The 22,958-nt window shown below is 39.1% G+C and overlaps 1 protein-coding gene across 1 annotated transcript in view; it reads left to right on the forward strand.

Annotated features, from left to right (window-relative positions):
• gad3 (glutamate decarboxylase 3) overlaps positions 1-21,202 on the forward strand; it is a 34,786-nt gene extending 13,584 nt beyond the window's left edge. Inside the window, exons 6-16 of the mRNA XM_026150915.1 lie at positions 4,050-4,162; positions 4,496-4,611; positions 5,635-5,714; positions 6,069-6,123; positions 6,200-6,316; positions 7,065-7,129; positions 9,117-9,195; positions 14,762-14,911; positions 15,206-15,313; positions 20,101-20,190; positions 20,523-21,202. Coding sequence (XP_026006700.1) covers positions 4,050-4,162; positions 4,496-4,611; positions 5,635-5,714; positions 6,069-6,123; positions 6,200-6,316; positions 7,065-7,129; positions 9,117-9,195; positions 14,762-14,911; positions 15,206-15,313; positions 20,101-20,190; positions 20,523-20,696 — 1,147 coding nt within the window. The 3' untranslated portion in view covers positions 20,697-21,202. The remainder of the gene's footprint in view (positions 1-4,049; positions 4,163-4,495; positions 4,612-5,634; positions 5,715-6,068; positions 6,124-6,199; positions 6,317-7,064; positions 7,130-9,116; positions 9,196-14,761; positions 14,912-15,205; positions 15,314-20,100; positions 20,191-20,522) is intronic.
• Positions 21,203-22,958: the final 1,756 nt, after the last annotated feature.

Raw genomic sequence — 22,958 nt, forward strand, 5'->3', positions numbered from 1 at the left:
TAATCCATCCACAATACGAGGTTAGTCATTCATATACTGCTGCATGGGCTGGGCTGTAGTTACATCCTAAGGTTTTAAAAACTGAGCCTAAATAAATGATTAGTGGTAATAAAAGCCGAGGGAGGTCAACAGTGATCACTGACTGTTTTACTAATAATACTAAGAATAATACTAAGTGCAATAATCCTTTCAGTCATCGTTGTATTTTTACTCAGTTGTATATAGTATTTGTATTCTATTTTTATCTTATTGTATATTTATTTTATTTTATTCTACTGTATATAGTATTTTATTTTATTCTATTCTGTACAGTTGTGTACTGTATTTATTCTTATTGTATTCTAATTTTTGCCTCATAACTTTTGCACTGTCCACTTCCTGCTGTGACAAAACAAATTTCCCACGTGTGGGACTAATAAAGGTTATCTTATCTTATCTTTTAGGGGCTTTTTGAGATTAAATAGAAGAAAATACAAAACATTAAACATGTTAACAACACAAAAGCCATATTAAACGCAGACTACTTTAGGCCCGGAAGTAGGATTCGTCGCGTCATCACTTAACGACCGGATAGAACTAAGGTGTGTTGTGCAGGTGTTTTAGTGTGAGTGGGTTTATCTATTGCTTTGTTCTTGTACAACGCTTTGGGAAAACTTTTTAAAGTTTTTAAATGTGCTATATAAATAAATTGGATTTGGATTTGGAACTTGTTAAATGTAGAAAGCTGTCTATAAAATCAGTTTGTTCCATTCCAACCTGGGCAATTCTAAAAAATTGTGAAGGAACATCAGTGACAAGCTTATAAACCTGCACAAGGCTGGAATTTGTTATAAGACCATCAGTGAAAAGCTTGGTGAGAAGGTGGAAATGGAGGAAATATAAAATTACCTTTGACCTTTGCTTGTTAATGATCTGAAGGCAGCTGGAACCACGCTCACCAAGAACACTATTGGTGACACACTAAGCTGTAATGGATTGAAATCTTGCTGCAACTGCAAGGTCCTCCTGCTCTTGAATAATCAAGACCCTTCTTATCTTAAAGACCTCATAGTGCGACGAATCCTACTTCCAGGTCTAAAGTAGTCTGCGTTTAATATGGCTTTTGTGTTGTTAACATGTTTAATGTTATGTATTTTCTTCTATTTGATCTCAAAAAGCTCCTAAAACAGTCAGTGATCACTGTTGACCTCCCTCGGCTTTTATTACCGCTAATCATTTATTTAAGCTCAGTTTTTAAAACCTTAGGATGTAACTACAGCCCAGCCCATGCAGCAGTATGAATGACTAACCTCGTATTGTGGATGGATTATCTCAGTTGTTCTCCTGGCTGAAGTTTGGTCCTTTTACAGCATCCTGCCATGCGATTACATTTGTTCCTGACCACCGAGAACACTCACGGTAACTTTTATCGAGTGGAAAAAAAGTTAGCTTGTTTATATTATGCTAACATAGCTGTGTCGCTAGCGGTCACGTAGCACATCATTATATACCAGGTAGCTCAACTTCAGTAACCCTACAAACGTCACTGCTGTTTAGTTTTCTGTCTTCATTTATGCTGGAAGTGATAACAGAGCTGTACGTTTTAATTTGTTTCCAAAACCCCGCAGTCAGGACATGCTATATTGTATTTAGATGGAAGCTAGCGAGCTAACTCCCTGCTAACTTCTAACTCCGTTAAATGTCATAAATTCCTTTTTAATGGATGCCTGAATGTTAAACTCAATTGTTACACCTGGTAGAGCAGAACGCTGATCATTTTATTAAAGATGAAAGACTTTAGACAGTTTTTCAACTCTCAGTAATGCCATAGTGATCGTTTGATATATGGACCTGCAGCAGAGTTTAGGCCCAGACACGGCTAGTGACGTCAGACTGAACAACCGGATAGGAGCCAGAGTCTCCAGCTTTCAGGCCCCTCCTCTGTGATTTGAATTTTTAATTCATTAAATAAATATGGACAATCATTTCAACCAGGAAAAAGAACTGTTTAAAGAAATAATTGAAATTACCATTACACCGATGCCGATGAGTGTGTGTAAACCAGGGGTAGGCAACCTTTCTGGTGACGAGTGCCATTTAGAATTTCTTCAGAAGTCAGTGTGCCATATGATTGCATTAGCAATCAATTTTAGAACGCTCTATATTAACAGTTACAAACTATATAGAAAAACTTTATAGAATTATATTTGTGCACAGATGTTGGCAGCTATCAGCGAATAGTTATCAGCTATTTTGAAACAAAAAAATAAAATAAAATAAAATAAAAACTTTGGTTGTAAGCTTCAGATAATTATTTAATAAAAGCGAGACATTTTAAATGAGAATAAGAAAGTGTTTCTTTGTGCCCCCCTTTTCCTGTTAATGCCCTACCTGGCCCCCTGGCAACACTTTGCTAGACCCGCCCCTGCACAGTTACCAGCGGTCAGCTGCTTAGAAAAGGATCCTGGTGTTATTTGTCTCTCAGAAACAGTTCATAACTTCCCTTCAACTCATTCATGTCACCTAAAAGGTAAACCTGTTTCTCCATCACCTGTTCAGCTCTGATGGTTCAGTAAGGACATCTCCTGGTTTCATCTTCATGTTTCCCTCTCACCACATATCCAAACCGACATCATGACCAGCAGCTTTACAGCTGTGGCTCCAGCAAACATCAGCTGATACTAGAAAGTAATATTAAATAAATTCTAACAACAGCTGATCAAGCTTAAACGTGCTGCTGTTGTTTAGCGCGACATCCGCTGGTTTCCTCTTTCTGGAGCAAAGTGGGCGATAAATAAACAAGAGAGACGATCAGCTGATCATTGATCAGTTTCATGATTAAAGTAGCAACAGGAGAGAGAGGGGAGAGAATGAGAGAAGAAGAGGCAGCTGTGCAGCGTAAACACAGAGTAACTCCAGCTTTGTGTCTTTTTCCATTCTAGCTGAAGTTCGGGACAAACTGTTCTTTTTCAGCTCAACACCAAACGCGTAATATTTTCGCTCAATACGAGACGATTCCATCTTTTTACGGGACGGTTGGCAACTCTACTAACTAACCTTATGAATAAAATAAATTTCACTATCAGTAACATCATAGCACCCACCCAGCTGTATAGAAACTCCATCATGCTAGCTAGCACGCAGTACGAGTTATTGTAACTGACTGTAAAAAGTCAGCACAACGAAAATAAACTCCACCTAAACTTGGTTTATATCTGACCCAGATAGACTGCAGGTCATAACTTCTTACCTGAAGTTCAGTTCACCTGACACTCGGACCTGCAGCTGCCTTGGGGCTCTCCTCCTGCCTCCCCTTTCTCTCATCCACCTGCTGGCCTCCACCACTTGCTAATGTTACTGAATCTGAGGAAGCACCGCCATAGCCACCACCAAACAACTGAGTTATTTTTACACACTGACCAGCATCTGGCCAATCCACCACCTTTCATTGTTTATACCGTTACAAAGAAAAAAAAAAGTCACCGGGCCACCGAGCAAATGCCCGGTATGCCCGATGGCCAGTCCAGCTATGGTCGTGCCATCAGTTAACCCTTCGCGTGCCAGCTGTGGCATGCGTGCCTAGGGTTGCCGACCCCTGGTGTAAACTTACATATTAATGTATGTATAGTCCAAAAAAATGGATGAACACTTTGAAAATGCATACTCTTGCCACAGAAGGCATATGAGGCATTGTTGTGCACCATGAGGAACCCAGGACCCACTGCACCAGCGTAGGCTCTGACAATCCAAGGATTTCTTTCTGATACCTAATGGCAGTCAGGGTGCTGTTGTATTCATGTATCCACCTTGAGGAATCACCAGTAAAACACTTCTTTCTTCAATTATTATTTATTAAGACATAGACATAGAATGATTAAATATTATCATGTGCATGAATCTCTTTTGTTCAGAAAACCACAGGCTGTAAACCAGTTAGCGGAGTTCACAGAGTTTTATATGAGAATGTGCAACTATCTAAAACTGGCTGGGAGATGCTGCTTGTTTTACAGGCTTTATTTGTAATAGAATTACATTTCTATGTAATTCTAGAATGTACATTTCTTTACCAGGTTCACATATGAAGTTTCGCCTGTTTTCCTCCTCATTGAGGAGGCTCTGCTGAAAAAAATGCGAAGCATTGTGGGGTGGGCTGATGATGAGGGTGACGGACTCTTCTGTCCAGGTAAAAAAAGATATGACAAAAATCTGCTTCAAGTAGTTAAAAGTAAACACCTTTAGATATGGATAACTGACTAATTAAAGAAAAACCTGAACCTTTGACCTCTATGAATGATAAAGCTATTTTTTTTATATATTATGGTCATTTTATGCACTAAGGGGAATTTTTACTGCCATGGATTTTGTCAAAATGCATGCACACCATGATTTACACTCTTTACAAATCAGTACAAAATTGATTTGACTTTGAGTTTAGATTGAGTAAATTGAGTTTAGAGTATCAGTAGTTAAAGAAAGGTATACAATGGACTTTCTACTTGCATTCTATTTTCTATAGGAGGCACGATATCCAATCTGTACAGCATCCTCTTGGCCAGGTATCACTTCTACCCAGAGGTGAAGACCAGAGGGATGGGAGCTCTGCCTCGGCTGGCCATGTTCACGTCAGAACATGTAATCATAACTCGCACACTCTCTCAATCTATGGGCGTAAGCCCTGCAGCTCCACATGAAAGTGGCATTATTTTGACTTCTTGCATTGTTTCTGGTCTAACATGTCTGATGTACATTTTTGTGTTTAATAAGACCTTCAAAAGAAGTTACAGTACTTCAGTCCAATTACAATCCAAGTTTCAAGCCCCCCCCCCCCCCCCCCCCCTTATTTCTTTGTATTTTGCTAGGAAAGTTGTAAATAGGTTCAGTGAAGCATGTGCAAACATAAAGGGAAATATATATGTAAAATGATATAAGAAAAACCAGAGTTTCTACAATTCCAAAAACTAAAAATGAATATCACTATTTTTTACGAGTACCTTTATTCTTCAGCACAGCCTGAACAGGAAGGCATTCTTCAGATGTCTTTAAGTAGTCTTCAGAAATCCATTCAAAGGTCTACTTTTAATATTCTCCGTCTTTTGTTCTGTTCTCTGTCAAGATGATCCCAAACTGCTTCAAAAATAAGATCAGGGTTATTGGGAAGCCTGCTCATCACTGATAGTCTTCCCATTGTGTGTTTCCAGAGTATGCTGTTACCATTTGAGATTATTGTTATGTTAAACATGCAGACTGGCTGTCAAGCATCAAGTGGTGTGATGAACTAACTAAAACTTTGAAAAACTCTCAGAAAGCTGAGCTGCTCAAGATGAGCTCTTTTAAGAATTTCAGGAAAGTTTGGTTCTTTGGAAGCAAAGTGAAAATACATAACTAGGCCAATGAAAAAGAAGGGTGGCACTGGCTCAAAACCTTTGCACTGTGCTGTTTATGGTTGGCTGTTTTTGTCAGTGCAATATCCTAAAATGGCTTGTGTGCAGCACGAGTGAAACACAATTACAGAATAATAAATATAAACGAGCACCTGCAAATGCCTTAATGGAACCACTATGAGCACTTCTTTCAGTTGAATCAAGGGGTTAAGTCTTTTTCTTGATATTGAAGTGAGACAAATACAGATGAAAGGCTTTCTCTCCTTCTATTCAGAGTCATTATTCAATAAAGAAATCTGCAGCTGTGCTGGGCATAGGCACTGAGAATGTGGTTGTGGTGAAATGTGATGAAAGGTGAGTAAGGTGCATGCTAACCACACCTGACATTAACCCGGCCTAATCAAACATGTTTGCTCACCTGTCCCAGTTTGTCTGTATTCATTTATATGTTTTGCTAAAATTGTTCCAATAGGAGAAGATATTTGATATTATGTTTCATAGATATTAAAAAACAAAAGACAATAAAAATATTTTTATAGTGATGTGTGTCATACATTATATTACATAATTTCCTCTGATTCTGATCCACTATATTACAATATATTGCATATATTTGGCATAAATAGATTTGATTTTCATGTGTTATAGATTAATGAAAGGGAATAGCACATTTCTATTTACTGAACATGTATACACTTTTTGTTTAAGAGGGAAAATTATTCCTGCAGCACTTGAGACTTCCATTGCCACAGCTAAAGAAAAGGTATGAATGAAAGGTTTTTTAAAAAATACATCAGTAAAAACAATCCTTGTCAGTACAAATCCCTGCCTCTCTCTAGGGTTTGGTTCCTTTCTATGTGAACGCCACAGCAGGAACTACTGTGTATGGAGCCTTTGATCCCCTTAATGCCATTGCAGACATCTGCGACACACACACACTCTGGATGCACGTTGATGTAAGTGCTCTCTACACCTCTCCCTGCTTTCACACAGAGGACATTATTTACAGTGTAACCTTTGACCTACACCAAAATGTTTTCCTAAAATCAAATGGATTACAGTGCGCATACTTGCTTTCTGTTTTCAGTATCATGTTTGGACTATGTAAATAATTTATGCACCTACTTCAGGAGTAATACAATATACACTCAAACCAGTCTCTCTTTGTGCATAATTGCATATTATTACATTTGAGTTGAGTCTTTCATGCACCAGTTTTATTTTCCGTTTTGTGTGTTTGAGAAAAGAGAATCTGAAATCTAAAATCAGGAAGTACAGATTGCCGAGTGTTGTGTGCACACCACTAGCATCATGCAAATAAATTTGATGTTGTGCAAGTTTTCAAATTACTGCTACTTATAACATTTAAAGTACTTTTTGAGACAGTTTAATTAAATTTTATTTACATAGCCCCAATTCACAACAACATTTATCTGATAAAGCATCCAAATGCGACTTAGAGTCACATTTGACTCATATTCATCTTGCCATAACCAATTTTGTGAGGAAGACTGAATCAATATGTTGATCATTTACTAACAAGGACCTAATATTTGGTAGTCCACAGTCCTGTAATTTACTCTTCCTGCTCCCAAATCTAAATAGTCAATTTTTAAGGGGTGTGTAATAAATTCTAGAAACACATTTGTAGAAACATAGATGGTCTATCTAAAGTGCCTGTGTTCTTTGATTCTGTCCCTCCAGGCAGCTTGGGGTGGAGGCCTGCTGATGTCAGACAGACACAGAATGAAATTGGAGGGCATTGAACGGTAACTATCCAAATATTCCCAGTCAGTTCACACAGCATATTTCCACTGGAACAGCACTATTAAGAGCCAACAAGCAATTTGAGAGCCAGCTCAACAATAAAGCAAAGCAAGGTTTCAAATGACACTGAACATAATGATTAGTTGAACTGAAAAGAAAATAACATACCCACCATCCAGCTTGACCACAGGAAGCATTTATGTTATATTGCATCGTGTTAGTACAGAACGTTTGAAGTGCATCATTTTTTTTATTATCTAACACACAATGAAACCCCTCCTTTATTAAATGTCCTGCCAGATGGAAAAGCCATCTGTGTTTATCACTGAGCCTCTCTTTGAGGCCCTCCCAAAATTTAATTGAAGGTAAACTCAGTGTGTGTGCATTGCACAAACTGAGAAAAGAAATTTACTGGTAAAGGTAATGTTGTGTATCTAATGTCAAACTTCAAAATAAAAAAAAAGATATTAGCAGATTCAACAAGCTTGTGACAATTTACATCCTATTGCAAGATCTTCTTCATATGTTTTTCACATGTATCCACAAGCAAACACATCTTTTCCAATGCCTCCCGGGGCCAGGGGTGAAAGGGAGAACATCTGGTTTAATTGGCTGTACCACCAAATCTGTTATTTAAATATAGACATGTGTGGTATCCATAGAAACGTCAGAATCTCTGTGCAGGAAGTGTACTTCGATACCAGTTTACAAAAAATCTTTATTTTCTCTCTCTATTGTAAGGTCGACCCACTATTCTGCCTTTTTTGTTTGCTTATTACACACCAGTCTACCGTTGTGTATAGTATTTTTGGCCACTTGTTTTCTTTTTCCCCCAAAAAATGACCTCTGACAAGAAAGCCTAATTTTTGCTATTGAATACCAGATTGCTTCACTGCAGCAGCATTGATCTTTGCACAGGTAATGTCCATATGTTGATTCATTGTTTTCTTCAGTTTTTGATCTACAGTAGCATATTTTCAAGGGAGCTATATGCTATAAAAAGACCAGGCCAAGAAAAATTCCTATATATTTTTCTGTTTTATCCAGTGGCATCTGCTCTGATGCGCACACCTCTGGTTAAGTCTCACAAGTACCAAGATGGTTTTGGCGCCAAGATGGTTTACACACAGTTTGTAATTGAAGAGAACTAGTCAATTATTTTTGGGCAGTTGCAGCTGTGGGGAAAAGATCTCAGAAGAAAAAACAACAAACAAACAAAAACAACATCAAATTACAGTAACAACAACCTTGAGTAGAGGCCTATTCCAAGAGACATTCACAACACAAACACAAACTCTAAGTTGATTAACTCATAGATCGGCAACTCTGAGATTTCTGTTCCAGAAGACCTGATCAGAACTCAGTCAACTCATTGAATTAGTTCACTGAGTTTGTCCATGCAGAGCACATGTGCGAATACACAAAGAAAGCCATCATCAGTGGAGCTCACATACCATGGGTATGGGACAAATAAGCCATTCTAAATGGATCCAGAACAGATCTGGATTGGATGATGGAATGAAATGACAGAGTTGAATTAGAGTCAGCTTAGCCTCATCCAGAATCGATTTTAGATCTGTCCTGTTGTGCAAGTGGACCCAGACACAGACCCAGTTTGCTGATCCATTATGGAGTCTGATACGTTCGGGTAGTTCTGGTCCTGAGTTACTGGTACCTGGGTAGATTCACTGAAACTGCTTTACGTTACCTCATTTACTGGTTAAGTTAACCATTTTTCTGGAACAGAAAACCAGTTGTTAGTTTAACCTGCTTGGAATACAGCTCAGGTTGGTTGGGCCACTAAGTCCTGATCAAGAATGCACACCTCCACCTGCTGCATAGTACATGGGAACAGACATGACGGAGAGGAAAAATAAAAATATGAATATGATATGAACCATACACATTGCAGTATAATACTAAAAATTACTACCCTATGTGCCGCATATTTTTGTTTTCTTTTGTGTTTGTTTTTTGTTTCATTTTCAGAGCATGTTCAGTGACATGGAATCCACACAAGATGATGGGTGTCCCTCTGCAGTGCTCTGCCATACTGGTCAAGAAAAGAGTAAGAGATTTGCTTTAATCTGGAGTCAAGACTGCTATTGTCAGTCTGTATTTTCCTCTGTTTACCACTTTAATGAAGCAGATGTGTGGGCTTCAGTTTTTCTGAGACAGTTTGATTAATTGCTATAAAATGTTGTTAGAACATTAAGAAATAGGTATGTTTGTGGTGTTTTATACAATTTTTAGTTTTTTGTTAACTACTGTAGTAAGTAGCATATTGTAAATAATTTTTGAAACTATTTGAAAACTGTTTCAAAATAAATTATGCATCAGATTAAGTACACACACATGATTTATGTGCATGGTTATGTAAAATTAGGTGTCCACTTTCCGTTTTTGAGCTTTTGACGATTTTTCCCTAACCTTAAAATTTGAGGAGGTTCAAAACTTTGAGTTTTTGCTGCAACACTATACTTGTCTTGTTAATTGTCTTATAACAAGTGCACATGACATGGGCTATAATATATTGGATTGTGACTCAAGAACAAAGAACCGCTCTGCTGTTAATATCTTTGAGCCTACAGGGGCCTATTAGATTTCTAACCCTGCCCACCTAGAATGCCGAGTATATTCCTAAACTTTGAATAACATGGCGAATTCCCTGGTCCTCCAGGCAGGTCAAAAATCTGGCCACTTGTAGACTGAAAAATTGTTTCAGTAGATGTAGGTACATTTGATAACAGGTGCAGCTCAGGTTCACAGTAAAACAGAGCTACACTAGAGCATAAACTCAGCTTCAGGACCAATATCTCTTCCTTTGTGTATAAGGAGGAACAGAAATACACTGCCAGAGTCCCACAAAATGACTTCCAGCAGGCTTTTTATGCATGTTTCTAAACAAACTGTCAGACTTCACGAGGGTGTGGGCCCAAAAACTTGGGCAGTACACTAAGGAAAACAATGGTTGAGGATGTTTGGGCAAGACCAAAATCATTGTGACTGTGTGCAATCAACTTGCAATCTCTTCATCCATGCTCAATCATACAGGAAATTACTAAAAAGTTGATTCTGTTCATCTGGAAGTTGCATTTTCAGTGGGAGAATTTTTTTTTTTTTTATCCAAGAGAGCACTTAATGCACAGCTAACTGCAGTTTTTCCTAACCTTATAAATAGTACATTTGTACAGAGAGTGCAGAATTATTAGGCAAATGAGTATTTTGTCCACATCATCCTCTTCCTTTGGCAAAATGGGTCAAAAGAAGGACTTGACAGGCTCAGAAAAGTCAAAAATAGTGAGATATCTTGCAGAGGGATGCAGCAGTCTCAAAATTGCAAAGCTTCTGAAGCGTGATCATCGAACAATCAAGCGTTTCATTCAAAATAGTCAACAGGGTCGCAAGAAGCGTGTGGAAAAACCAAGGCGCCAAATAACTGCCCATGAACTGAGAAAAGTCAAGCGTGCAGCTGCCAAGATGCCACTTGCCACCAGTTTGGCCATATTTCAGAGCTGCAACATCACTGGAGTGCCCAAAAGCACAAGGTGTGCAATACTCAGAGACATGGCCAAGGTAAGAAAGGCTGAAAGACGACCACCACTGAACAAGACACACAAGCTGAAACGTCAAGACTGGGCCAAGAAATATCTCAAGACTGGTTTTTCTAAGGTTTTATGGACTGATGAAATGAGAGTGAGTCTTGATGGGCCAGATGGATGGGCCCGTGGCTGGATTGGTAAAGGGCAGAGAGCTCCAGTCCCACTCAGACGCCAGCAAGGTGGAGGTGGAGTACTGGTTTGGGCTGGTATCATCAAAGATGAGCTTGTGGGGCCTTTTCGGGTTGAGGATGGAGTCAAGCTCAACTCCCAGTCCTACTGCCAGTTTCTGGAAGACACCTTCTTCAAGCAGTGGTACAGGAAGAAGTCTGCATCCTTCAAGAAAAACATGATTTTCATGCAGGACAATGCTCCATCACACGCGTCCAAGTACTCCACAGCGTGGCTGGCAAGAAAGGGTATAAAAGAAGAAAAACTAATGACATGGCCTCCTTGTTCACCTGATCTGAACCCCATTGAGAACCTGTGGTCCATCATCAAATGTGAGATTTACAAGGAGGGAAAACAGTACACCTCTCTGAACAGTGTCTGGGAGGCTGTGGTTGCTGCTGCACGCAATGTTGATGTTGAACAGATCAAAACACTGACAGAATCCATGGATGGCAGGCTTTTGAGTGTCCTTGCAAAGAAAGGTGGCTATATTGGTCGCTGATTTGTTTTTGTTTTGTTTTTGAATGTCAGAAATGTATATTTGTGAATGTGGAGATGTTATATTGGTTTCACTGGTAAAAATAAATAATTGAAATGGGTATATATTTGTTTTTTGTTTAGTTGCCTAATAATTATGCACAGTAATAGTCACCTGCACACACAGATATCCCCCTAAAATAGCTAAAACTAAAAACAGACTAAAAACTACTTCCAAAAACATTCAGCTTTGATATTAATGAGTTTTTTGGGTTCATTGAGAACATGGTTGTTGTTCAATAATAAAATTATTCCTCAAAAATACAACTTGCCTAATAATTCTGCACTCCCTGTATTCCTTACTGTTGGGGTGAAGGGAGCACCATGTATCGCAAAGGCCAAAGTCACTCATATACTCCTTTGATTATATTTGTGGACTGCCAATTACGCTGAGTTCCTGTTGTGTTGAGCCTATCCATTTCTTCATTTAGTCCAAGGCTGAGGTCGCCTCCAAGAACCAGTGTGGCATCTAAGTGTTCAGAGAGTGCTCTGAAAAAACCGTGAAAGAATGAGGGATCATCAACATTTGGACCATATACACTTGCAATACATAGCTTTTTATCACGTATAGATAGTTTAATGATTAAGAATCTGCCCTCTGGATCTATAACTGTATCGAGTACTGTGAAATTAACATTTTTATGTATTAAAATTGCTACTCCCCTTTGTCTAGAATTATAACAAGCTGAGAACACGTTAGGAAACTCAAGTGTTTTAAGTTCTTTTAAACCTCTAAGAGGTCTGTGGGTCTCTTGTAAAAGGACAACATCTGCCTGTAGTTTTTTAAATATTTTTAACCTCTTTTCTCTGGAGCCAGCTCCATTTAGATTCCATGTAACATACCTTAGCGCGCCCATAGATGTCTGTGTATAACTAGGGGTGTGTCGCTTAGACAGGTGGAGAGAATACATCACTTGTTCGTAAATAAAGAGAAGAAGAGAGAGAAAGAATGTGTGGCGAGATGCTCCCTGAGTCTGACTATGTGTGTGCATATTTACTAATATGAGTAGGCTTGGCTTAAGTGTGTGTATCCTATACGACTGTGTGCGCTGTCTGACTGATGTAAATGTGCTGCTGTTGAGCGCATGATTGTGCATGATCGTGCTGTGCGTATGTGTCAAAATAAAGGATGTTGTTTGTGGATGTGTGTGGAAGTGTGGAAGCAGGTGATCGAAGCAGTGAAAGAAATTAAGAAAGAAACCAAGGACAAGGGTGAGCAGCATAGGGGGGAAAAAACGAGAAGAAAAAAATTCTGCTATGATATCACACTTAAGATGCGATTTGATATTGGTAAGTTAAACAGATGTTAATGCAAGTTTGTGTGAGTGGATAGGAGAAGAGTGTAGCGGATTCTTATCTGGTGTGAAGTTAATACACAGGATCTCTTTGGGGAACTGGTCGTTTACGCTGAAGTCCGTTCTTTTTAATTCCCTGCCGCGTCTTTTCACCTGTTCCTTTTGTTTGAAGTGGCTGAATTTGGCCACAATAGGACGTGGTCTCCCGGCCGCTGACCGCATGGGGCCGATGCAATGCACTCCATCAAATACAATATTCTTTACGGTGTCCTCTGGCAGCTTCAGGTGGGTTTTGATTAAGCTTTTTACTGTAGTCTCCGAGTCTTCTCCAGCAGCTTCTGGAATACCAGAAAATACCAGATTATCACGCATGCTACGAGCTTGTAGATCAATAACTGTTTCTTTTATTTTTTTATTTTCTCTATTTGGCTGAGTAACATTGTCTGTGAGACATTTCACCGACTCCCTTAGCGTTGCATTTTCAGCAGCGAGCGTTTCCACCTGCTGCTGGCTGAACTCCAGGGATTCTCGCAAGCATTTAAATTCTCGGTGAAGAATCTCCACCAAGGACAGCCTCGCATCGAAACTGGACAATCGTTGGTCGATTGACTCCAGTATGTCGGCAATATCTTTGCCGGTTGGGGATGTTGTGCCGGGGGAATCTGCCGGGTGACATCTTTTCGACGACGGCATCTCAGATTTGGCCAGGGAAGATGCACTCTGCGCCTTCTTCATTACGAGATCCTGGAAGCACTGATCAATGTAATCTTGGAGAGCCTCTAAACTCCAGGGTGTTGGAGATGATTTAGACAAATGTTGTTAGTTATAAGACAATTGATAAGTGTATTTGGTAAAACTGAAACTTAAAGGAATTTGTTCAATTCTAAACTACCATTCGCTTTAATTTTCCGCCAAAATCTCCGGCGTCTGACGTCAGTTACAACATGAGTCGCTTACCTTGCCCGTCACTTCCGTCACTTCCGTCACTTACCTGCCCACATTGGCTCTTGGCTGTTGTTTAGCGCGACCTCCGCTGGTTTCCTCTTTCTGGTGCAAAGTGGGCAACAAACAAGCAAGAGAGAAAAGCAGATCAGTTTCATGATTGAAGTAGCAACAGGTAGCTAATAATGGTCAGCTCCCCAAATTACAGTTTATTTAATAATTAAACTGTGTTTACAAACATACCCATACCCTAAACTCTAAATAGAAAATGCAAACAAAAGCTATCACAAACTGTACTTTTTTTATTTACACAAATACAATAACCTTAAATATTTAACAGTAATAACAATATATCACACCTCAAATTGGTAGTCAAGATTCTAAATCACTGAGCAAAGGCCAGGAAATGTACCAATATATTTTGATTTCATGGCCATCTAAAGAAATGAATAAGTAAATTCAAGCAAGCAATAACACCTCTGAAAAACAGGTAGCCAGTGATAATTAGTGTTACTAGCCTCCTGGACAAATGACTAGTTTCCAAGACAAAGCTGCCACTAGTGCTAAAAATGGTAAATGGCCTGTATTTGTGTAGCGCTTTACTAGTCCCTAAGGACCCCAAAGCACTTTACACATCCAGTCATCCACACACTGGTGATGGCAGCTACAGCCACCCTGGGGCGCACTGACAGAGGAGAGGCTGCAGGACACTGGCGCCACCGGGCCCTCTGACCACCACCAGTAAGCAACAGGTGAAGTGTCTTGCCCAAAGACACAACGACCGAGACTGTCCAAGCCGGGGCTCGAACCGGCAACCTTCCATTTACAAGGCGAACTTCCAACTCTTGAGCCACGATCACCCTGTAAACCAGACAAAGGCCTAGTGCAGGCTAATGCCAGTTGCCTATTCAAACAAAAAATGTGATGAATGCAGTCTAACTGTATGCAAATGCAATTTATAGGAAACATAGCTCAGAGCTGAGACCTTAGCAAGCTTCTGGTAGGCAGGCAGGTAGTCAGGATGTAGTGGCCCATCTGTGTAGTTTCCGCTTTAGTTTGTATGAATGATTTCTGCCTCTTTCATCTTCAGGGTCTCTTACAGGAGTGTAATAAGTTGGGGGCCCAGTACCTTTTTCAGACGGACAAACCATACGATGTGAGCTATGACACTGGAGATAAAAGCATCCAGTGTGGCCGACACGTTGATGTGTTTAAACTCTGGCTGATGTGGAAGGCAAAGGTATATTTTAAAGTACAACTAAAACCGCAATGTTGGTGTGGGTGTGTGTGCGATAGTGTCAGTAACATAACCTCTCTAACATAACCTTTAAGTATAAGCATATCAAACATTTAGTAAACAAGAGTAAAATTATTGAAATACAATAGAATATCGTGAATTATTTTTTGTAGTAATTTGTTTTTTGCAAATGGTTTCAATTCCCTCCCTAAACAAAACCAGGTTATGAGATGTCTTTATGCCCTTTTAACAATAACTATTTGTCTCTCTCACTATGTCCACTATTTAATATGTGAGGGCTCAGACGGCTTTGGATCTCAAGTCAACAAATGTCTGGAGAATGCTGAGTATCTCTATGATCAGCTGCAGAAAAGGACAGAATTTGAACTAGTCTTCAAAAACAAAGTGAGTGTGCTCTTCACAGATATTTTTCCAGAAATATTGATTCTTTGATAGTACTATATGCCAAACCAATTTTCTGTTCAGTTTGCACTGCAACATGACCTTATGTTGGAGACTGGGTGTACGTGGTACATGGCCATTTAAAATGATGAATGTTTCTTCTATGTAAGTTGAGTTCAGATATTATATTAGAGGTGACAAAGAAGGTTGGACTAAACCTCCACTTTATAACAGTATCTACTGTTACTTTAGCAAAATACTTTTCCTGTCCAGAACACATCATACCAAAAATGCTGGAATGATCGCGAATTCAACATCAAATTTAAAATAATCCTAATGTTGTGTTTGCACAGTATCATGGTTGCCAAACCACTCCATGTCTACAGGTGAAAGATTAATTTCACATCACTCAGAGATCAGAGATCCCACACAACAGGTACCAGATGGTCCTGGAAAAGTTTGTGGCGGGGCTCTCCAAGGGGACAGCATGGTGGGTTTGATGCCACCAGCCAGCAAGCTTGGAGGCAGCCATTACACTGATGGAGGACAACCTCGCTGGGCGGCCAGAGAAGGCGGAGGGTCACGGCCAGCCGGTCCCTGCTCTGAGGACGATGCCACACCTCCTTGTGTTGTGGTTCTTGTGTCGCGGTTCCTCACCCCACGGATAAAAGGAGGGACGCGAGAAAACTCAGAGATCCGCGTACAATTATGCTTCTATACCACCTACTTTTTGAGTTACACGACGTTTTGTAACACCAAAAAACTGCGTTTTTCACCTCTCAGCGCGATCTAATTCTGACTGCTCATGACTCTGTTTTCTAGGCCCCCACTCCCATTCCAGGTGGCGCAATTGGTAATGACACGGGTCTGCAGCCCAAAGGTCATGGGTTCAATTCCACCTTGTTTAACATTTTTTTTCACTATAAATTAATACACTATCACAGTCCTGTAATTACAAGTACACAGCCTGATGAAGCAGACAGAAGCAGCACCTCTGATTGGTGGACTGAAATTGAGCACAAATCTCAGCCTCTTCTGCTGTTTTTATCAGAATTTTCAGCTTTTTCACCTTTTTTCAGTTACGTGAGAACCAGTTTGGCTCAATGAGTAGCTGAAAAATTTCAGCCTCTTCTGCTCTTTCAGAAGAATTTTATCTTTTTCACCTCTTTTAAGCACAATTTTAGCTCTTTAACTTGTTTCTAGCATACAGTTCTGCTTCTTCACCTCTTTTCACAACAATTCAGCTTCTTGGGCCCCCTGCATATTTTTTCTCTCGTCATATCTTTTGTTGGGACAAGAACTGCTTTGGCTCAGTGAGATGAGCAGCTGCTGTGAGATCTGTTGGTGCAGGTTTGAATCCTACTTGTGGCTGTTAGCACACTTCTGCTCTGCTTGAATGCACTCTGCTTTACACTTCAACTGTTTAAACTCTTTTGCATGCAAATTTCAGCTTTATCACCTTTTTTTGCAGAATTTTCAGTTTTTCACTACTTTTCAGCACAATCCATCTTCTTCAGCCTTTTTAACACAAATTTTAGCTTCTTTTCAGCAGAATCGTTTGTTTCGTGGTGTCGCAAAATAAACTGTTTACGGCAATATTTTTTCATCGTTTTGATGGTCACTGTAGTGGCTATATTAATTTCTTAAAGTTCTCTCTTTCTCTTATATTTTATATAACCACACTACGGACGGACAAGCGCCTGTTTTTATGTGTTGTGGTTAGCAACAACGACGGTAACAGCATCGCGTGTCCGCTTGTTTATGTTCCACATAAACCTTTCAGAATAAAGCTCAAGATCCTGTTGAGGCTTTTCAAAATAAACGGAATCACGTGAAAGAGCAGAGTGTTTACGGATGAGAAGTAAAACAGAGCCGCCAGGTGCTAAAAAATAAACCTTAGACTCAAACGTTAGAACAGGCTTTCCCCCGCAGCACGCCGTGTAATAAATACTCACAAAGAAAACGGCGGCTGTTACAACTTATGTCTAAAAATGTATCGTTTCATGCATCGGTTAATCCAGCTACATGACACACAGCTGGAAACACTTCCCGCAAGACGAGCTTCCCGAGATTCACAGAATCTACAGAAAATGTTACATTTATGTGATTTATATCGTTATCGGACGATAGAATTCTTATATCGGGATATGAGATTTTGGTCATATCACACAGCCCTACGTGAGAACCAGTTTGGCTCAATGAGTAGCTGAAAACTTTCAGCCTCTTCTGCTCTTTCAGAAGAATTTCAGCTTTTTCACCTCTTTTCAGCACAATTTTCAGGTTTCTTATCTTTTTTTTTCTGAACGTTCAGCATTTTTTTTACCTCTTTTCAGCACCATTTAGCTTCTTCTTTACAGTGAACATTTTTTCTCTCATCATATCTTTGTTTGAGACCAGAGCTGGTTTGGCTCAATGGGAAGAGCAACCGCTGTAAGATCTAGTGGCACAGGTTCGAATCGAACATGTGACATTTGCTGCACATCTTCCGTACTTGCATGTACTCTGCTTTATTGACACTGCATAGTGTACCCTTTCACATACAGCCATCTTCAGCGAGCACTTCAGCTTCTAAATCTCATTTCAGCACATAATTCTGTTTTATCAGTTGTTTTGCTGAATAGGACCACATTATCAGTGTGATCACCAGTTTTGCTTGCCAGGCTGAGCCATGTTTTAGCTCAGTGAGATGAGCAGCCGTTCTCGGAGCAGGAGGCCCGGGTTCGATTCCCGCTTATGACAAAAAAAATTTCAGTTAACAGTTCAACCGTTTACACTCTTCTCCACTCAAATTTCAGCTTTATCACTTCTTTTTAGCAGAATTTTCACTTTTTCACTACTTTTCAGCACAAATTCTAGCTTCTTCAGCTGTTTTTAGCACAAACTTCAGCTTCTTTACCTCTTTTCAGCAGAAATTCTGCTGATTCACGTCTTTTCAGCAGATTTTTTTACCTTGTTGGTCTGTTTTCAGCGGAATTTTCAGTTTCTTCATCTATTTTCAGCAGAATGTTCAGCTTTTTCACCTGTTTTCAGCACAAAACCCAGCCTCTTCTGCTCTTTTCAGCAGAATTTTCAGTTTCTTTACCTCTTTTCTGCACAATTTTCTGTTTCTTCATCTATTTTCATCAGAAAGTTCAAAAATTTCACCTCTTTTCAGTGGCATTTTCAGCTTTTTCACCTGTTATCAGCACAAATCTCAACCTCTTCTGCCCTTTTCAATAGAATTTTTAGCATCTTCACCTCTTTTTCAGGACAATTTTCAGTTTCATCTCTTTTTAGTCACCTGAGAACCAATTTGGCTCAGTGAGATGAGCAGCCGCCTTAAGACCATATAGCGCAGGTTGAAATCCTACCTCTGGCTCTGGCTGCACATCTTCACTGCTTTCTTGACACTCTTCAGTGTAGTCTTTCAAATAAAGGAGTTTTCAGCAGAGTTCAGCTTCTACACAGTGTTTTGAGCAGATAGTTCTCCTTCGGCTTTTTTCAGATTCCACTACACGGCATTCACACTGCATTTTCGCAGGAAATGCAGCTTTTTCTAGTTTTTGTTTGTTTGTTTGTTTGTTTTTTACAGCGCATCATGTTCTGCGTCCTGATTGGCTATAGATTGTCAATCAATCTTGTGCCGTGTATCTTGTACAGTACAGAATGCGTTCAGCTTGTCAAATTTACATAAATCTTCGATCGCTAGCAGTGTGACTGAAGTGCTGTAAATTTGTAGGTTTTCTCCACAACAAACACAACAATGTCGATGAAACGTTTTGCACCGTCAAAGGCAGCCGCGGGTGCCTTTGGCTTCACTCTATAATACTGGACTTATTTTTCTACGAAGGTTTGGACTGTGAGAGTGTTTAAACATGAAAACAAAAGTGTGAAAACGTTCATGCTTGTCTGAGAAAAGTTTATAAAGTTTGTAGTGAGGACTTTTACAGCCTTAAAACATCTATAATAATTGTAAAAAAAAAGAAAAAAAAAAGAAAAAACATAAAATAAAGTTGATTTCACCTATCGCGGGTTATTTTTAGAACGTAACTCCCGCGATAAACGGGGGACCACTGTATTGCTTAATGTTCAAGATGTGTTAAAAAGAAAAAACAAACAAAAAAGACTCATAACAGCAAGTGTGAGTGTGTGCATTGGGATTCTAGCAATTATAACAAAATACAGACATTTAAACCTGTCAACAAACTGCTGCTCAGTGTGCCGTAAACATGTAACTGCAAACATTACCACCGGATGGGGAGATGGATAATTGACCAACCAGAAACAGCTCTTTAATATTGCTTTTGCTAATTACCTTATGAAAACTAGTGCAGTGTGCTTTAATTTTGTACGGTAAATAAAGAAATGTATCAAACTAAAATTAAAAAGAATTTAAAGAAAATTGTGCAAGAAATATTTCAGCAGTGACAAATTGTTGGCTGGTTAGCTGAACGGTGATAACAACAAAACATAAAAATTAAGCACACCTAGCACGCAGCAGCACAGATTGTTTAGAGACAAATGTGTGACATGGACAGAATTCCACAGTGCTCTGTAATGTGGCAGTAATAAGCAAAGTGACAACCCATCTGAACCTGAACCAGGTCTAACTTACATGTAACCAGGAACTGTTGTAGGACATACATGTTTTGGTTTGTTTGTTTTACCTTTAACTAGTTTAACTAGTATCTAACTAGTTAGATATTATTTGTTTTTTTTCTTCTCTTTTTCTCTTTACTTTATTTAGCTCTTTGGTTTCTCATCTTTTGAAATGAACAAACATGGTCTGTCCCTTTTCCTCCTTCAAACAGCCAGAGCACAGTAATGTGTGTTTCTGGTACATCCCTCCCAGTCTGAGAAGCTTGCCACCTGGACCTGACAGAGATAGAAGACTCCATCAGGTCAGTGCACATCATTACAGTGGTTAAGTTCTGGTTAAGCTTTGTGTTATTGTTGTAGTAGATATTTCTTGGTTTATTTCTTTGATTATTTTCTTATTTTTATCCTTAGGTTTCTGAGTTAGCTTTGGTACCTTTTAAAAGTAAGGCTATTATTATTAGTGACTGTTATGATTAGGCGGTTGTCGTCTTTGTGTTAGATATTTGTGTCATGTTACTTCCTGTGTTATTTTGATAACGATTTGTCTTTTTAGTCTGCATCTGGGACCTCTTCTGTCTCAGTTTCTTCATGTGTTCATACTACCAATGATGATCTTTAATATATTTCTCTGCAGGTTGCTCCTCGGATCAAAGGCAGGATGATGGAAAAGGGCTCTGTTCTGATTGGCTATCAGCCGTTGGGAACCAAAGTCAATTTCTTCAGGTGTGTGTTTTCCAATCCTGCCACTCAACAAGAGGACATCGACTTTCTGCTGGATGAGATTTGCCAGCTGGGTGCTGACCTTTAAAATGTTTAAGTTAACAGGTTTTTGATATTTATACAAGCATAAAGTAATTTTAGTTTTCCATTAGCCTACATAATATGCATTGAAGTAAAGCCTGATGATAGTGTAGAAGCTTAAGGAAACTTTCTTGATTTATATTCCAGCTTTCCACAGATTTAATAATTCAGTATTGACTGTTATTGTCTTTTTCTACTATGGATTTTTTTGTCTAATCAACAGGCCCTTTAACTTTCAGAAACCATCTGAAATAACCAAATGATCAAATGATCTTCATTGTTCTCAACATTTTTTATGTATTGTTATGATGTGTAAGAAACAATAGTGGAAGATGTGTTCTGTCGAGGGAGGAAGTCCCCTGGCTTACCTCTCATTACATCTGAGACAGCGTAAAAGGACAACATTCAGGACTTGACATTTATATTAAAAATTATACGGAGTGCATAAGAATAGTCTATCTACATGTGGTTTTGTTATCTTAAATAAATCATCTTTATTCTTAATCAAAGACATGAATTAAAATATAAGTCTGATAAATCCGGGGTGGCTGTAACTCAGGTGGCAGAGCAGGTCAGCCACTAACCAGAAGGTTGGTGGTTCGATCCCAGGTTCCAGTTTGCATGCCAAATATCCTTGGGCAAGATACTAACCCCTTGTTGTTTTCTGATGCATCCATCGGAGTGTGAATGCATATGAATGTTAGATAGAGCACTTAAGAGCTTAGAAGAAGTGCTTGTGTGATTGGGTGAATGAATTAGTTGTATGAAGCGTGTAGAAAAGCGTTATATAAGAACCAGTCCATTTACCATTAATGAGTTGAGTAATGAAAACGTTTCTAATTTGTGGATTTTGTATGCATAGATATGATCCGGTTTCAACAGACAGATTAGTCTCTGTGTGTGTCTGTGTTGCCAGCCCATCATTATACATAATTCTGAAAAAGAGAAAGGGTATTAAGTGTTGTAACTGTGTGTGTGTGGACAAGAAGGATGGGAGGAGTGAGTAAGTGAGAAGCACTGAGCAGCAAAAGAACGTCTGGCTATGAACGGCATGTCTTATTAAAAGAAATTGCATTATTTTGTGATTGACAAACAGCGTTTGAAGAGAAAATGTTTTCCTATATATGTGAATTAAAAGCAGTTATGTTTAAATGAATGTTCATGTGAGAATGAGCTAACGATAAATTAAGTAAGATTGCATAATTAATGTAACATGAAGCATATTCATATGTGACTGAGTGTTCATATGTAGTGCAGCTTTCTATGTTAAGAATAACACAGAAAATAAGAAAATGTAATAAATTGATTTTAAAGTTAAAGATTTCAAACTTTAACTGTGTTAAATCAAGTATGTGTTAACGTTAGAGAGAGGATGATAAGGTGTGGCTGGACGTTGGGTGATTAAATGTTAACAATGGTGATTGGATGTCACCGTGGGTGAGACCAGATGTCATCTCATAAGATGCAACATACAGTAAGAAAGGGAGGAGAAAGGATGACCGGGTATAAAAGTGTTGTGCAGAAGAGATAAGTTGTTCTTCTCTTTGTCTTCTGTGGGATGAGCAGTACAGAAGATTGGATCTCAGAAATTCACAGTTGGATAACCCAACAGAGATATGAGAGGGATGTACCACTGCCCCAACTTTTAAATTGGTTTTGTATTGCTCCGGTTTTTCTATGCTTACTTTTGTGTTGTTAGATTATAAAATCAAGAGGATCTCCACTAAGCATGGAGCACTAGATAAGCACATCCTCAGGCTTGGTGTTCTCTCTCCAACCTTTCTCCTCACAAAGATCAGAACAAAGCGAGCATTAGATCAGAGTAGGTTAATTGAATAAACATAAGTGATTTGATTCTCTTTTTATCATTATTTGATTCTGCTTTCCTTTGCTCCTGCTAAATTCATTTAATAAAACATGCAATTAAAAAGTCTCAATTGTGGACATTCCCTTTTTTGCCCTTTGTGAAAAAGGAAAGGTAGAAATCTGAGTATTAATCTACATTAGTACAAATAGCTCTTACACATTACCCCAGCCTTTAAAAGTAACAGACCCTTGGAGCTTAGTTTAGCAAGCCGCTAAGCTAAGCCCAGTTATAGTTCAAGAGCACTGACCTACTAGTTGGGGACCTGCTGTTAACGAGTGTGGCTGGTAGGACCAGGCCTGCAAGTCTAATGAAAGTTCCTGTGTTGTTGTTTTTTTTATATAAATATATATATATATATTTATATATACCAGGGAAGGCAGGGTGGACACCTGGGGGCTTTGA

The sequence above is a fragment of the Astatotilapia calliptera genome, chromosome 18, assembly GCF_900246225.1.
Source record: "Astatotilapia calliptera chromosome 18, fAstCal1.2, whole genome shotgun sequence".
NCBI classification, from domain to species: domain Eukaryota; kingdom Metazoa; phylum Chordata; class Actinopteri; order Cichliformes; family Cichlidae; genus Astatotilapia; species Astatotilapia calliptera.